General features: G+C 49.9%; 6 protein-coding genes across 6 annotated transcripts; all 6 read left to right on the forward strand.

The window, feature by feature from the left end:
• Nucleotides 1–130: 130 nt before the first annotated feature.
• PC9H_002723 (uncharacterized protein) lies at nt 131–2383 on the forward strand (the record flags this gene model as incomplete). Its single annotated transcript, XM_036772358.1, has 8 exons — nt 131–283; nt 336–521; nt 577–682; nt 738–867; nt 922–984; nt 1034–1304; nt 1353–2117; nt 2177–2383. The coding sequence occupies 8 exons, from the start codon at nt 131–133 to the stop codon at nt 2381–2383; spliced, it is 1881 nt and encodes a 626-aa protein (XP_036626004.1).
• A 282-nt stretch (nt 2384–2665) lies between these two features.
• On the forward strand, nt 2666–3564 carry PC9H_002724 (uncharacterized protein; the record flags this gene model as incomplete). The annotated part of the gene is made up of 4 exons (XM_036772359.1): nt 2666–2746; nt 2803–2894; nt 2950–3171; nt 3222–3564. 4 exons carry the CDS (start codon nt 2666–2668, stop codon nt 3562–3564), a joined length of 738 nt encoding a protein of 245 aa, XP_036626005.1.
• Nucleotides 3565–4219: 655 nt separating this feature from the next.
• On the forward strand, nt 4220–5211 carry PC9H_002725 (uncharacterized protein; the record flags this gene model as incomplete). The annotated part of the gene is made up of 2 exons (XM_036772360.1): nt 4220–4228; nt 4315–5211. The coding sequence occupies 2 exons, from the start codon at nt 4220–4222 to the stop codon at nt 5209–5211; spliced, it is 906 nt and encodes a 301-aa protein (XP_036626006.1).
• A 5220-nt stretch (nt 5212–10431) lies between these two features.
• On the forward strand, nt 10432–11862 carry PC9H_002726 (uncharacterized protein; the record flags this gene model as incomplete). The annotated part of the gene is made up of 8 exons (XM_036772361.1): nt 10432–10450; nt 10508–10576; nt 10717–10871; nt 11066–11141; nt 11171–11305; nt 11354–11550; nt 11603–11779; nt 11830–11862. 8 exons carry the CDS (start codon nt 10432–10434, stop codon nt 11860–11862), a joined length of 861 nt encoding a protein of 286 aa, XP_036626007.1.
• Nucleotides 11863–11921: 59 nt separating this feature from the next.
• On the forward strand, nt 11922–12488 carry PC9H_002727 (uncharacterized protein; the record flags this gene model as incomplete). Its single annotated transcript, XM_036772362.1, has 2 exons — nt 11922–11966; nt 12021–12488. 2 exons carry the CDS (start codon nt 11922–11924, stop codon nt 12486–12488), a joined length of 513 nt encoding a protein of 170 aa, XP_036626008.1.
• Nucleotides 12489–14219: 1731 nt separating this feature from the next.
• Nucleotides 14220–14611, forward strand: PC9H_002728 (uncharacterized protein; the record flags this gene model as incomplete). Its single annotated transcript, XM_036772363.1, has 2 exons — nt 14220–14332; nt 14383–14611. The coding sequence occupies 2 exons, from the start codon at nt 14220–14222 to the stop codon at nt 14609–14611; spliced, it is 342 nt and encodes a 113-aa protein (XP_036626009.1).
• Nucleotides 14612–17236: the final 2625 nt, after the last annotated feature.

The raw sequence follows: 17236 nt of genomic DNA on the forward strand, positions 1-17236 counted from the left end.
ACCCATATCCTCGAGAAAACGAGGCTGGAAGCTATTGTACGCGTTCTGCGTATATAACCTCATTGCTAGCTTTGATTCCGTTAACGTTCATAGTACCTTGTTTACTCTGCAATCTCGAATCCCAATTGCTATGCCTGTCAACGAATCCATCTATGCTTTCTCTGGTGCGCTCACCCTGAAACGAGTGCAAACCTGCTCCGCCGCCGCCTGCGTGAGCTCACTCAAGATATCCCCCCACCCACACGAAATGCTGGCAGTAGGCGACATGAAGGGAGTCTTGACAGTGAGTGTCGCACCCGGACGTGAGCAACATTTTTAATTCATTCGTTCTACAGATCCACTGGATGAATAAAAACCTGGAGATATTCCGCAAGAAAATGGTAAGGCGCGGTCGCCAATCAGTCGCCATCAGAGCCCTGGCTTGGAATCCACAACAACTGAACGAACTATATGTTGGGTTTGCGAACGGGGATCTCATTGGTTATAAGCTACGAATCGATGTCCACGACACCGGCCACGAGGTTCGTTCCCTTCAGTAAGAGATTGAAGTACTTGGAATAATGTCAACTTGAACAGGACCCATCTTCATTTCTGACTTTCGGAGGGGCAATTCACGACGTCGCCCTCCCGCCGTCTGGAACTGATATTTTTCTGTTGTTTGGGACCTCGTTAGCGGTTGTCCGTAAGCGATGAACCTCCCTCCTTACAAATAGATGTATATACTGATATATCACCAGGCCAGGGAACTCGGGCGCACTCAACCATTCCAATGCCCCCTGAGTCTCGCCCAATTCGGCTTATCCTTGACGTGACTTGCGTCGTTGTAATATTTATGGTCTCCGAGCCTGGGGTTCTGCCGGCGGCCATGTGGGTTCTTCGTGATCATTGACGACGAAATGGAACTCATGTCGGAATCCTTAGTGCCTACGATCTTCACTCGTATGAAATACGCTGGAAGTTGTTTACCTCCTGCAATGATATGATGTGAGTTTACAACCAATCCGTGCGGTCCTACTAGTAACATTTTCAACAGCCTTGCAGGAGCAATTTCTCCCCAACATACGAAGATCACTATTCTGCATGCTACGAAGGGCGCGGAAACATATACCCTACCCAATCTCGGCCATATCTCTACTGTATTCGCTGCACAGAAGTTCTCTGCCGCAGTTGATATTACGTATGTCGATCGCGATACATTTGTCTGCGGTAGCTCGACTGGGGGTCTTCTATTTGCGAACGGGACTTCCGGCGAAACCTTTGAAATGAAGGCGACAGCGAGAGCCATGTATATGCTTGCTCGACTGGTAAGCTATATCTTTTCATTGTACATGCAAAATATGACTTGAACTCAGGATGTCGCACGCATGGGCGGGCGCCACACCCACGTCGTGACCAGCGATGGCAATACATTCTCTCCGTTTTGCGACGTGTTACATTTCACGGAGACAGTCCTGCCGAACACCAGGTCCAGATCAATCTGGAAATATGCCGCTCTTGTTTTGCTTGCGGCCATGGGTACTATGTATTTTCATTCCAGCGAGGGAAGCGCCTCAGCGATCTCGTCGGTAGTCAGCAACTTATCATCCGCGGTTTTTGCTTCACTCAGTCCTCCTCCCGCGCTCCAATTCCCTCCAGTGCCCAACCCGCTGGCTCCGTTACCAGAGTCGCCATCAGAGCCTGCGTCAGAGTCACTCTTGTCGGAGTCTCCCTTGGCGTCAGAATCTTCGTTGGCATCGGAGTCTTCTTTGGCATCGGAATCTCCCTTGGATTTGCCCTCAGAGTCGCCCTTGGAGTCGCTCCCCGAATCAAACTTTCCACCAGTACCCCTGAATACGCACTTAAGCTTGGATTTGCCCTCAGAGTCGCCCTCGGAGTCGCTCCCCAAATCGAACCTTTCACCAGTACCCCTGAATACTTCTGCATCATCGCTGTTATCCTCACCCATTAGAGGACCCTCTGAAACAGAATCGCTATATGCATCACCCCCGTCTGACAGTGACATCGGCACTGGCCTTGCTGCACGGGACGACCCCAATTACACGGAGCTCCCCTTGGCCCCGTCCCCTGACCAACACCTTCCACCGCATGTTCCATCCGATCACGCTACAGACCCAGCCGTCAGTACAATCGGTACGCCCCCCCTGTTGCCACGGTCACGATTCTCCGTGATATGCAGACTGAGAAGACTGGTAGCGGTCGCGCTGGGATTGGGGAGTTGGTCTTTGGCGTCATCTTAGGAATCACGGCCACTCTCGTTATCATGGCTCTTCTCTATAACCACGCTGCCATCGGTGATTGGTTTGCGGGTCATTTCGCAACCTTTGCAGGCTACTTCTCAACCGCACCCAAACCATCCGACCAGCCTGCCTCCACTTCCCCTTAGTTCTTCTTCCCCTAGTTCTCCCGAGATTAAAGATGAGTAGATATAGATCTTTCTGATCTCGAAATCGGATCTCGCACGTAACATACCCACAGTTTCCTCTCGACATTACTATTTATATTTACTCCTACTGGAAGGTCCTGTAATCTACGGGACGAACAGTCCCTCAAGGTGATAGTTACGTTACATGCCCCATAGACGCCGTGACATTCCAATTCATGCATGTAGAATATAATCTATTCGCAATCAATAGCACCACTCAAGCGAACCCGCCTCATCTCATTAATGCCTGCACAGTTACCCTACGATGTTCCTTGGGCCGCACATCCGCTCTCAGACCGTGATGCCTATGATGTGGATATTGATGTACGTGTCCTTCAGAGATCTGATACTTGCCCGGCTGACTAAACCATATGTCTTAGATTTTGGCTCAACATTTTACGAGCTTAACTGTTAAAGATGTCCCAAAGACTCCATCCGTTCCAGGGGCTTACCCTGAAACACCACGAGTACAGTAAGTTGCGATTGAACCTTCTGGCGTCCATGACTGTTGAGAGGTAAATGCGCAGACTCAGTCCTAGGGTGAAAAAGATCATCAATTTCCTCAGTTTATATTCTGAGAATAACCGCGAGATGGTCAAGAACTGCGCCCGACAACTGTGCGACGTTACGGATGCGGACATGTTCGAAAACAAGGCTCTTAATGCCCTCTCGTTGTTGGTGACCGACGGCAACACTCAAACACTCCAGGAACCCGCAAAGCACCTTCGTGAGCTTCTCTTCGTCGCAAAGTACTAAGTACTCTCTAAGTACATCAGCATTATCTTACGTGTCTCTACAGGAAGGGTGTCAGGTTCTCCCAGGCACCCCCTGATGATGATGTCTTTGGGACACCGTCCAATACCACCAATTCTGCAAAAGATGTCCGTGTAAAAAACGAGCCACCGTCGTCGCATATTTCCCTCCAAACCACTGAACTGACGGATTCTCAAGTCCCGCAAAAGACGGAAAACCAGCCCATGCAGCCACCCATGCCCGTCCCGATCCCCCTACAACCCTCAGCTGAGAGCTCTGCTCAACATGATCCCCCCCTTCATGGGTCACAGGATCCTCGATGTAAGGGCAACCTCAAGATGGCCGCACAGTGCAAGCCTAGCAGAGGGAGAATCCAAAGAAATGAATAAGACTAACTACAATACATGAGAGAGCTGCTCACCTAGCAGAGGGAGAATCCAAAGAGAACAGGATGGGGATTCTCCATGCTAGGAAGCGAAGTATATACTGTAGTAGCGTGGGAGGAATGAAGGGTAACTGTACAGTACACCAGCCACAGGTACGAACGAATATCACAAGGTACGAGGGGGCATGTGATAATGAAGTGGAAGGGGAATGTACAGGAGCCGTGCCAGCGACCTGGGGGAGTGGGGACAAGGAATAACGAAGTGGGAAAGGAAGATGGAGGTAGCCCGGACGAGCCCTGAAGTGTATCTACGAGTCCGAGCGAGTCCGAGCGAGTCCGAGGCGTCCGAAGCGCGGGAAGACTTCGGAGTCACCGGACGAGGCTCGGATGCGAAGGGAGTGAACGGAAGGGAAGCGGAAAGGAAAGGGGACGAAAGGAAAGGAAAGGGAATGAAAGAAAGAGGAAAGGGACGAGGAGGAAGGGGACGGGACAGGGGGAAAAGGGGAAAATAGGAGTGTCCCCTTACACTCGAGCTCCTTCACATGTCGCAACTAATACCACACCCCAGCCCGTGATTTCATCGAAAGTCCCGACGGTACAAGCCACCGTCCCACCAGCTGCTTCAGCTCCCCCCCCACCTCACGTCTCGACCGACTATAATGGCGTTAGTGCGATACCACAGGACGCGCGTTCTCACATTCCGATTGCACAAGCACCCATCCCATCGTCCCTCCCACATTATCCCCCATTTCAGGGGCCTACATCACAAATGCAGAGACCAAATATCTCACAAGTACCCCCGCCTCCCGTGCCTGCGACTTATACCTATGCAGCGCCCGAAGCCCCGAGCGCGATCCCTCAAAATGAGCTGCCTCATGGATGGCAATACTACCCAGGTGACAGCATACATGTTGGCCCACCGTCCCAGAGTCAGGGGTACTATAGTGTTGATGTATCCGCCCCACCGCACTCGGCCACTCGTTACTACAGTCCCCCTCCCTCAGCGCCGAATGCTACTTGGCAGGTGCCTCGTCATACAAGCGCCCCCCCGCCAGCGATGCCAATACAAACTACCCCATATGAGTCCATCAGCACCCCGCGTCGCCATATCAGTGCTCCCCCACCACAGCCTCGAGGCGAAACACTCTCTACACCCCCCACACAGAATCAACAGTCGTCGAAATCGTCATCGTTTGAGATCAATAATGTCTCAAACACGCTCGTCCTTTATAATAACAATGATCAGCCGATTACCGTCGCCTCCCTCACAATGAAAAATAATGAGAAACCGATAAAAGAGGGCTACCGCGTGAAGGCGCGTTATATTCACTGCGACCGGCAATCCTACGTCCCGGTTGTCATTTCCCGCCCCATACTCCCTTCAAACTGGAACAAGCTGGCTGGAGATCTGTTCATCATAACAACAGGCCCGCTGGGGCGATCCACCGTTGCGGAAACTGTATGGATGTTGAAGGAAGAGGGTACCTGGCATGACATAACCCATGATTTCAACAGCGATCAATTGGACTCGTTGCACTTGGTGCCGCACCCAGCTAAGGCCATTGCGAGCGATCATTTCCTCAGTAGACGTACTAGTGCTGGTAAGCCTGGTTGGGTAACAGCGAAAACCCAGGATACTTACAGACTATGAATTTACATGTATAATATTCTCCAGTACGCAAGAGAACTTCTATGTATGCAAGCCCCGTTTTCATAGAGATTCGATTGATATTGTGGACTTCGTATTCTTCCTATGTCTAAATTAGTGTCTAGTTATCCCTGGTAGTAGGTTGATGAGAATTCACCGAAAATATCATAGTCGTCTCGTGTGTGAGACTAACCGTAGTTCAAACTTCTGCATTGCCAAAAGTGGTAGTTCACATAGACGCGCGTCTATTTGAACTACCACGTTTGGCAATGCACCAATCACGTCTATTTGAACTACCACTTTTGGCAATGCAGAAGTTTGAAGTGCCGCTGCCACATGTCAAGACCTCGAGTTGGTCTCGTTATCGAGACGGAAGAAATGTGTGGTGCTCATTAGTGTCTCGATGTACAGACTTGAGAGAGTACCACTTCATCCTGAGTCATCAAGACGGAAGAATTAGGAGCGCGGCTGTACGCAGGTTTCACGACATTCGAAGCAGGCTGGACGACACTCTTGGATCACAGCACAAAGGTGTCTCAATCGAATCCTCTCTCATATCGCTCATATAATACTCTGATCGCCGCCTTTCATCCTCTTCTCACATCGGAAGAGTACAGATTTCGAACCCCCGATCGACAGTCCTTACGGTGTACTCTATAGCCAAGACCAAGCGCAAGCAATTTATCTTTCTCTCAACCTCAAAAGATGAAATACGTCACTTGCCATTGCCGTAGTCACTGCGCAAAATGGGATCCTCAGACTCACAGTTTCATGGGAGGTAAATCAGTGTCTCGCTCTACCCGAGATAATCACGGCCGGGACGACAAACGTCTCCACATCGAGTCTGAAGATGTCGCCATCCCGGTTGCATCTGCTCCGGAAGAAGTTGGTGGTTGGCTACTCCTAGCGCAGCAAGAAGTCGCAGCAATGGCGGCTCTGCCGTCTTCTTCACTTAACAATCCTTTAGTCTTCATCAACGATCCCCGGGCGACTACGTTAGGTGAATATGCTCTCCATATGGATCCACGGCAGCCCAATACGGGTATACATGCTCTGCAAACACATAAGCGATCTAATACAGCCTTCCTCCACTCCGAACTCCGCGTTGCCCATCTACTCTCGAAGGCATCTCTCCTCGCAGAATCCCAAGAAGTCAACGCACTCATTTCCTCACTTGAGGACTACTTGCATCAACTAGATCGTGAGAAAGAGCTTCATTGGTCGCAACAACGAAACAGGAACACGGTCGACCGTAACGGTCGACCAGTAATCAACACTGGTAAATTCCATCCGTACTCTACCTGACATTGGCTCACGAGTTCCTTTGATGAGATGTCTACTCCGAAACTGTAATTCCCCCCGACCCTGTCCAGCAGGTTGCGTACACACTCTCGGCCATCATGCAAAACTTTCATTTTATGTCAAGAAAAGCGCTTCGCTTGCAAATTGCAGGGAATCGGGATCTGCTACTCTCATCTGGTGCACTTCATTCGGTCGTTGACTCGTTAGCCAAAGATCCTCGAACGGCTACAAAATCTCTGCACATAGACCCCGTTCTTCGAACTTATGTGTCTTGCCTGACGTGCCATACCGTCTATCCACATGACCCAAACAACAAAAACCCTACTCACTGCATCAGCCGTGAAACTCCGCATAGCTCGACCTGCAACCAGCCATTATGGAAAGAGTCTCTTGTTGGAGGCCGCCCTAGGATAGAGCCACGTCTTACATATCAGCATCAGGATTTCAAACATTGGCTGGGGAGGCTTTTATCTCGTAAAGACGTTGAAGAACTACTGGACAGTTATCCCGCCGGGCTAAACGACACACATCCTACCTCGGATATTTGGTTAGCCGATGTCTTTCAGCAGCTCAAAGACCATGAGGGTCGCCCATTTTTATCTCCCTCCCTCACCGAGGGACGTCTGGTGTTCGGTCTATTGGTCGATAGTTTTGAGCCCAATGCCGCCAAGCCAGGACAGACTCCCACTTCTGCCACTGGCATCTGGATAATTTGTTACAATTTTCCGCCTCACCTGAGATATCTCCCCGAAAATATATACCTAGTAGGCATCATCCCCGGCCCAACTAAACCTGACACCACCCATATCAATCCATATATTCAGCTTGTGGTCGACGAGTTCAAACCGTTTTGGAACCCTGGCGTCTCTTTTTCGCGGACGAGGTGTTCGCCCAATGGGCGACATTATCTTGCGTTGCTCATTCCCCTCATATGTGATATGCTTGCAGCTCGGCAGATCGCAGGGAAACCCGCCGCCATGGCCCATAACCTCTGCACTATCTGTGATATCGATCACGATGACATGGATATTCTTGATCCATCGAAATGGCCGCTGAAAGATCGACGACAAGTACTCTTTTTTGCCAACCTTTGGAAAAATGCACGATGTACGGCTCATCAAAGCCAAATTTTCGATGCATATGGCCAGCGTTGGTCCCCCCTTTTCGATCTTCCTTATTGGGATCCCATTCGATTCATCGTCATCGACACCATGCACACGCTTGATATCAACCTCCTCAAGGGCCACCTCCGCGATATGTTCCGAATCGACCTCAAGCATCCGGGGGGAGACGGCGCATCTCACACCGCGATTGTCAATGACAAAATGACCATCCCAAAAACCTACGTCGCCAAATTACCTGCCTGCAATAAATTGATCGCGGACAATCCTCAAGACCTCCTCTACAAACTACTAGAATTTCACCACACTATTCTCTATGTGGTATGCGTAGAGAATACCATCCTGGGCGACACTCATACTGAAGTAATCGGGACTCGGTGGATCTTAGCGCGAAATATAGTTCGATGGGTCAGTAGATACATTCCCAGCGCAACACTGTGCAACTGACATGTCGTCTCAGCGAGCGGACGTGTCGCACTCTTCTGTTCACAGATTCTTGCAAAAGCAAGTCCCAATTCAAGTTGTCACCACCGATGAACCCTTAAATATGTGGCTATCCGACTCAGATGACGAAGACCTGCCGCCAAACAAAATTGGCCCCATGCCTGTGGAAGGCGTAATCAGAGTTGAAACCCCCGATCCTGGTCAAATGGTAGACGAGATACTGGGTGCTGAAAATGTAGAACCATCGAACCCGTCGCTCACACAAGATACAAAGCTCCATAGCTCCATACGGAAGATTTTGACATACCTGGCCTCAGATGCGAGTGGTCCATCCCGCGAGCATGTCTCCCAACGATCGACTATTGACGTCCTCCGCCGTATTTGCCACTTGATTGATATCGATCCTTCTTCCGTACCTTCCATTGGGCGTAATGTGAAACTGCCTTTGGTAGATGCTATCATCGAGAAGGGATTTAAGTTTCCCCGCTTAATATGTTTTCAATCTAACGTATCCCGACAGGCCGTTACGGATGAAACCGTAATACCTCACCTTGCTTCCCTACTTCCTGAAAGGGACGCAAAGAGAACATCGGTATTAGGCATCGATATCATGAAAGAGATTTGACAAGATATGGAGCACACAATGCTTCCTACTTGGGTTTCTCGTGTCCCCCGTGATTGGACCTCGCTGACAGACTTGAACGCAAGCCAAACCCGCATGCTCTGCACAGTCCATCTACCCATTACCTTGATCCGTATGTGGCACGCCTCCGAGGGTCGAATGAGAGAAATATTGGCAAACTTCATGGACCTCGTTACGGCGGTCATAACAGCCAATATGCGAACGACTTCAAAGGAACAGATTGCTACCTATGACTTCCACATTACGCGTTACATGCAACAAGCCCACCAACTCTACCCAGATGTGTCCATCAAACCCATTCATCACGCTGCCCTTCATGTCGGGAGGATGCTAGAGGACTTTGGGCCTGTCCACTCACACAGCTCTCCATATTACGAGCGCTATATCAATTTTCTTCATCGCATGAACACAAACCGAAAGCCAGGTGAGTTACCCATGTCAACAGCGTAAATAGGCCCAGCTAATCTCATCCACAGGTGGCCAGCTAGAGTCGATGATGATGATGATGTCCGCACGTAATGCCAATCTCTCTGCCCTTTTGGCAGATGATACCGCTCTACGCAATAAAGTATCTGGAATTGTCGACATTCTGGCCAAGTTCAGCCGAGAGGACACACGGCGTCTTGCTCATTTCGGCGAGTTTGAGCCTAGTTCAGAGATTAAATTAGGTCTCGAGGTAGAACTCACACGTTTGGACGACTGTTACTATCAAAAGCTATGCAGTCAGCTCTCGGCCACTGTGTTAGTCGACCGCAATCCTTCATTCTATGATGAAATTCTGCTTCATGGCATATCATACGGTTGTGCTGGTACCTCCAAAATCCGAAATAGTCCGGTCGTCTTTCATCCTGCAGCAACCACTGTCGATGCAGACACACCTATACTCGCTGGTGTCGTAGAAAGGGTATTTCAGTACACCACGCCGCTGTTCACCGGTATCTTCTTGGGTATTCGGTCCTTCCAACCAGTCGATTCGGCCCTTGACCCATACAGACAATATGGATTCGCTGGAGGTTTCCTGTGCTTCCGGAATGTTAATGATTACCATGTCATCCCGCCACCGGCCATTGTCTCGCATTGTGCTTTGACAAGTATGGGAGCGGAGACTGGTCAAGAGCTTGTCCATGCCTTGCCACTGAATCGGGTATGTGATGTATCGCGCCTCTCTCTTTTTGTTGCTAACCTTTCGACCTGTATATAGCTGAGGCAATCGTCTGAGTTTTCCTAATTTCCGCACCCTTCGACGCCTTGGTAATCGCTTTCGTCTCCGAGCAAGGCAAGACATAAACCTCTGCCCCACTTCGAACCATCACGCACGAATTGTGACATAAGCTGGGGCTCACGGGGAGAGCGCAGGGATAGCATATCATCGATCATCATCACCTTCGTTCTATTCGAAGTTTGGTACCTTCCAACACAGTCTGAGCTCCAATCTCTAGCCACAAACGTGGTGGTAAATACCTTAATCGTAAATGATAGCTGCGGTCCCCACGCAGCTTATCAGTAAAATATCTGAATGCAGTCGCCTCATCGATTGTCGCTCAAGATGCCCAAACATTCGAGCACGATCTACTTAATGTAGATTCACTAATACTCCCGATTCACACCTCGCCTTTACCTGGTCTGGAAACAATTCAGGACAGATCTTGTCAGGATTATATAAATGTAGTCCGTCAACACTCCCTTCTCCACTAGCTATAGTGTTCTCAAGGAATGTTGCATATCTCCCCTCGTGCGTTGGCATTTTAGGCTCGCTCTATAGAGAAACTGAAGACTCTCTCTCTGCCAGGTCGTTTGTGCAAGCGATGCAAGCGATATCAACAGATCATCAAGCGACGCCGCCGAAAGGATAGGCGAGGTATGTCGCTGCGTAGTGGTTCTCAATGCCATCGCTGTCGCTGATGTGGTAGCTTGCAGTGTCCCTCGTCGATGAAGGTGATTTCTTAGATTTGGGTTTACTATATTTTCACGCCCATTCTCAATCCACCTATCTCGCAGACCACATGATGATGGTGGTGGTTGATGACGCCTTCGACGCCCCCACCATCAAGTACCTCATTCGCTGCGTAGAAGAGGGCTTGCTTGAAGTGCAAACAAAGTCGTTCGCGCTCTCCAGCCGGCTGGAGACCGAGGCGCCCACAACTCTGGAAATGGTGAACTCACATTTACTCGAGACTTCTAAGGAAATGCGGTTGTCTTTGTCAACCTTGGCATTGGTACTCAACGCATTGCAGCCGTTAGATAGCTTTTGAAATTTCCCGTATTTCACCCCCGTCACATGTGTATAGTTCAACTCTTATCGATACATTCCATCACCGCCAGGTTTTCATTGATGGTACGCCTGCAGGGCTTTCAACCTCAAGGACATCACGATGATTTATGGTACACCTGCAGGGCTTACAACCTCAAGGACATCATGATGTGTACGTACCACAGTGATAATACTCGCAAGCATTCTCGGTGCTTTGGATTATCTTCCTTACATTCATCTTTCCCCCGCAATCTGTGTTTGCCATGTTGCTCCCGCCTAAAGCCTACAAGGGTCTTAGTGATCATCGCAACCGTTGCATCGCTGTCAAGTGTCGATGTAAGCTCTAAACACTGTGCTTGTGGGTTTAGCTCATTCATATATTAGGTGCCGATTCAAAGAGACTGAAGAAGGCGCGGCTCGCGATACACGTACACGCCCTCCGGAAACTTCAACCCATCATCTGCGGCATGAGTACATCCATGTTCTATATGAGCATTGACACGATCGTTCAGAACACATCTATCGGGTTGCCCCGGGGTTCAAGCCACACTCTGACGACTCTTGAGACATTGAGCGATCCCGTGCGTGTATCTGTTCCTAGCGAGTGTCACTCATAATCAATCATGGAGACAGCCGCCTGTTGTTAACTTAGAATATGTCAAGATGGCGGCCATTGCTGCCGTTCAAGTCTTAGTGTCGGAACGCGACTCAGATGACATTGTACAGTGGATACACCACATACTTGGCGAAGGAAGATTATTTCCTCCCTATATGTTCCGCGAGGTGGACCAAGCCTATCGTCGAAGGAAGGTGCGTAAATTCTCATTTTGCGAAAGGAGTGACTACGTACTGATGAGTAGCTGATCCTCAGGGATTCCTTCAGTCGCCCATGATATTAGCGACATACTCAGCCTATATATCACAACGTCCATATGACTGCCTACCGCTCTATATGGAAGAGCAAGATCGGGGGGAACTGATTACATCTGTCTACGCGGTAGGTCTCGATGGCCTTATGAGATAAACTGGCAACTGATATCAGTTATACTAGGTGCATTCGGCCCTCAGCCTGTACTCGCAAGGTCGCAAAGGGGATGAAGGGACCTATTTCCCTCGAAATTGGGGAAACTGTTCCAACCGCCGAAAACTCTGGATCGCTTCTCTCGTCGAGTTGCTCACTCCAGTCGACTTTGAGCATATTGTTGACTCAGCCCGGATGATCAACATCGTACCCATCTCACCCATTCCAGTGGAATCATACGACGCAGCTGGGGATTTGGCTATCTTCTCACAGGACCTGCTCGTTACGGGTAAAGAAGTCGATGCTGCGGGTGCCAGTGGCCACTTTATGGGTGAAGACAGAGACGAAGACGAGTCATGTGTATCTGACGACGCCTATGACCGTTTCGGCAATCAAAAACCGCAGAATGCGTATAGTCAAGACCTGCCAGATGGTTGGAAGCATCTCGCTATTGACAGGTACGAAGATCTCTGGGATGAATGGAAATATCTTGGATAGTACCATTAGTAAATAATGCCACGTTATGGGATCCTTTACCAATGTATCTTGATACCGAATTATTTGAATCATACACGACGGCTCTTGCACTACAAGGTCTCCAAGGAAGTCCGTTCGTAAACGTTCCTGGACATACATTGCCAAAGATGGTAGTCCATGTGCATGCTACCAAAAGCAGTAATGCAGCCAGAGCAAGCGCTCAAGCGCAGTTGATCAGTCGCAGTTTCGAAATTCAGCGAGTGCCGCATGGGGTGATGTCGACAACCTTGCCATCGAGACTGGTTGAACTCGGGGGGTCTCGCTATCGAGGTCAGTTCACGCTCTGAATACGTGTTGTGCTGACTGCGTTGGTGTTGATTTGACTAATTAGGATACTATCCATGTCCTCTGATGGCATCTTATCTGTGCTGAAGGTACCGGTGCAAGCGAGCACCTAATGGCGCGCTTCGACAAGCCACGACAATCACGAAGACGGGGCTACGATTTGGACGACTCTCGCACCACGAAGGATCCCCAATCGTTACAAAATGGGCTACATCCTTCCCCACATCCTCCTCCTCTCTCCACGCCGCTCTCCACGCCTTCCATCTCTAGCCGCCATCGATATCCCCGCACCTACAATGGGTGAATGCGTGCAGGAGAAGCAGACGCGGGTGAGAACGACGAACGGGGAGGAGTACGCGTGTCAGTTAGTAAATGAACAATACCGCAAAGACGATGACGACTAGCCTTATCGCAATATATTACCTCGCGAGCACGATTGCATACGCCGAAGCTAACGTTTACGTAGATGCGAACACGGCGCCGCTGGGTTCTGGAACGAAGGAAAGGAAATCAGCAAGGGGAGTAGATTGCAAACGAAACGAAACACCTATGTAACCGTGGATGCGAACGAGAACGACGACGATAACTCGACGACAACGACGATAACTCGACAACAACAACGATAACTCGACAACAACAACAACAACTCGACGACGACGACGATAACTCGACGACGACGACGACGAGGTGGAGGAGGAGGAGGAGAGGTGGTGAGGAGATGGATAACACGATCCGAAACCACGAAACCACGAAACCAACGAAACCACAAGACCTCGATGGAGAGACTAGAAGCAAATGACGATATAACGGGTGGACAGGTGAACGACGAATGATTGAGGACGAATGGTAAACGGTACGAGGACCGATGAACCAGCGCGGATAGAAAGAAACCAACGAGAAGAAACTCGACGCCCAACGAAGGGAATACGCACCGATGAACGAGAACACGCATCATCGCGATCACCACCACATCACCACCGTCGTCGTGTTTGTGTTCCTTTCGATACACCCCCAGTCGAGTTGCACGAACGTTAACGTTGAGCGTTGTGGCGATTGGCGAGTCGAACACGGCGACTGGAATGCGAGTGCGAGACCATGAAGACGACGAGGATTACGGATACGCGGATAGAGTGTAGGGAGAGAAGAGAGAGGAAGAGGAACGTAAAGAGAGAGGGATGTACGGATAGTGAAGTGCGCATAATCAGGACGTTGACGCCGTAAGCAGTCCCGCCAACTTTGGTGCGAGAGTTCGACGCCGTAAGCAGTCCCGCCAGCTTTGGCGCGCGAGTTCGACGCCGTCATCGTGCCCACCTCTCACCACCATCATCATCAGTACAAAGTAAGTGGTGCACCACTCTCAACCTCATTTTCTAACACATTTCAACCCAGCATCTCAAAAAAACAAACATGCGAGCTTGGTATTCGCCTAACACTCCACGCCCTGTCGCCTGGCTGGCCTTTGTAGAGGTCCTGGTACGCAATTTCGGCGTCCTTCGCCCTATGGACAACGTTGTCATCGTGTAAGTGTTCTGTATTCTTTTCTACTACGCTAACGCACACCAATTTGTAGCGACGCTTCCGTGACGCCTGCAGGCGCATTATCGTCATCTATCCACGTTTTTCGCAGCCAAAACGGCGGCGATTGGATTCTAACCATCACGATCGACGACGACGACGACAATCTGGTATCCCGACGCGGGTTTGGGCACCAGGTAGTGCCGTTCAACCCGCAGGATTACATGGAAATTGATCCTTTCCATGTATTGATCGCGTACACCATTTGTCTTTTTTTCTTGTAGCACTTGGCTTGCAGCTATAAATTCATCATACAACCTATGTACATTATTGTGAATACATTCTAGTATATTTTCAACGTAAGATCTCCTATGATACTTAGAATACTGCCTTCGTCGATATGCGGGAGATATCGTAGTTTACATCCTAAATACACGCTATCAGGGATACATTAACTATATCGGGAATGATATTTAGAATATCATCAGGTTCTCTCCGACAGATAAAGGGCTCATGATAATCTGAATACTAACTGTGGTGATTTTTAGAATAACATCTTCAAGATCATCATGTTATTTTTGTAGGTGGAAGGCTGGTATTAATCTCATTTATTCCCCCATAATACCAGTGCCAATACTTGAGAAATATTTAAATTACAACTTGGATTGATATGATAATATATATTTTGAACAATAAACTGAATTACTCTACAGTATCTACGGTGGGAATAAGCAGAAGTGTGTTGTTTTACCCTCACAGTACCATCTCCGTATCACTCGTGCTTTTATGGGCATTTGCCCGCAGTGCGGTATTCGTCTTCCTCACCAATTACATCAAGATGCAGCGCAACATGTGATCTGCTACTGCGACGCAGAGTTCCCCGGCAATGGCAGAGCGGATTAAAGCGTCGAGTCTTGAGCCCTGCATCGCTGGAGTCAGACCTGCCACGTAGATATGTCGGTAGATACGAGCTCCTTGTGAGTTGCGCAGCGGAAGCGCGGGAGCTGACACGCTGAAGCTTAATGACGAGAGTGTAGGACGGACGTAGACCGAGCGACCTCGTTGGGTGTGCTCGAATGCTCGACACGTCGGGGATCCTCTTCCCTCGTAAAATGTAGTTTCCGACCCGACCCGACAATAGCATACCTCCCCTCGCCCTGTTCAAACTGCTTCCGTCCGTTGACCGATCACCAATAGTATCGCGTCTCCCGATCCTCAACTTGCCAAAGCAGGAGTGCAATGCGAGCTCCATTGGAGAGGGCACAGTATGGAATATATGTCAATGTGGGTATCATATGGCAAGAGTATGGGTAATGTTGAGCGAGGTGCATGTTGACGTGACATTGAATGAACATTGACTCCATAGGCTGACAAAGTGGATGCGTAGCCAACTGCAGCAAGCCTCAATGCGTCGAAGCCTCAGAAGAGCGGGTCTCGGGGTGGAGTCGACGAAGAGATATGCTTTGGTGAGCGAGGTTTTGTCGAGCCAAGAGTCAACGTGTAGCCTTTCAACATCAACGTGAAGGATGCGCGGACACAGTGAAGTCGCTGAGACAGAGGGAGAAAGGCCGGATACGGACAATCTCAGAGTACGACAAGCAACCCGCTAGTGGCAAGCTCGCACTTTCACCGTCATCGATCATCACCTGCGCGCAGAGGACCATCAGAAACCGACGTCGAAGTTTTCAAAATTGAGAGTGTCGGGTGCTAGCAACAGCGCGGTATGACAAGCTCACCGAATGCATGCCATCGCACGCGTCCTCCTTACGCAGATCATGGGCACAAAGTGTTGAGGAGGTACGAATCCGTACGATTTGGGAAGCTGAGCCCAAGATTTTTGGCACGGGAGGTGTAGTTTGAAAGGCCCATCTGATTCCTGGAGTAGATGCTTTTTGACCGTGTGTTCTGTGAGGTCCGACTTTGGGGCAGAGCACGTCGTAAACGGCAGAAAACGAAACCGACCGAGAAAATCATCAGTGGAGGCGCGAATTTGGCTTCGGGTGTCGCCGGCCCGAACATCCGTCCTTCCATCCTCCATGAACTCGATTGGATTTCTTCCGAGTAAATGTCGTTCTACCAAACTCCTTCAGCGGACACCACAACGCCTGGAGCCACATAATACATCTAAACGCGACTTATGCTGAACGCGACTTATGGAAGCACACACCTCAAATAGAGCCAGGGCTCGCGTTCACGCTCGGTTTGCGCTCTGCTTTGGTGGACGCAGTTGATGCTACGGCGGTGGGAAGTGGGTAAAAATTGCTGACCCCTTGGTGCGTTTCCCTTGCTGACCTAGCGCGAGCTTACTGAATCATGAGCTGCAGCGGGGAATTATAGGGCTGACGCGGACGGTCGAAGCTCCTTGTAACTCCCGCTGTATACAACGCGTACTTCGAGACAAGGCGATCCTCGTACACTCAGTGGATTCGGATCAGAATTATCGGTTTTTGCGGTCTCGCTCGAGGACCACTGAAACTCTCTAGATCTCAGCCATACGCTGTTATCCTCACCTTGTACTTCCCATCGTGTATGACCCTCGTCGCCCCGCCGAAAATGTGTCGCGACTGCTCCGAAGCTGCGATCTCGTCGGTGGGATCCCGTATCACTCACGATTGTCTTGTTCGAGGTGATGACTATACTGGATCGACGCATCGCTGATTCTGGCATCCACAAACAATTCGCTGGCGATTACGTGCGCTAGCTAAGGCTCGGAAGATCGCACTCTCGCTGATTCTTGTACGTCCCCGCACCCTTGTCCTCAACGGCTCCATACCCATCCTCAATTCGAATCGAGGCAGCGGCCAGGGTTTCCGATGTCATCCAAGATACGGCGTAGCCCGTCTAGGAGGCCTGGCTGTTCTGCTGCATTGAGGTGCACCGTGGCCAACCCATGTGTACAGATCTTGCGA

The sequence above is a fragment of the Pleurotus ostreatus genome, assembly GCF_014466165.1.
Source record: "Pleurotus ostreatus strain PC9 chromosome Unknown scaffold_11, whole genome shotgun sequence".
NCBI classification, from domain to species: domain Eukaryota; kingdom Fungi; phylum Basidiomycota; class Agaricomycetes; order Agaricales; family Pleurotaceae; genus Pleurotus; species Pleurotus ostreatus.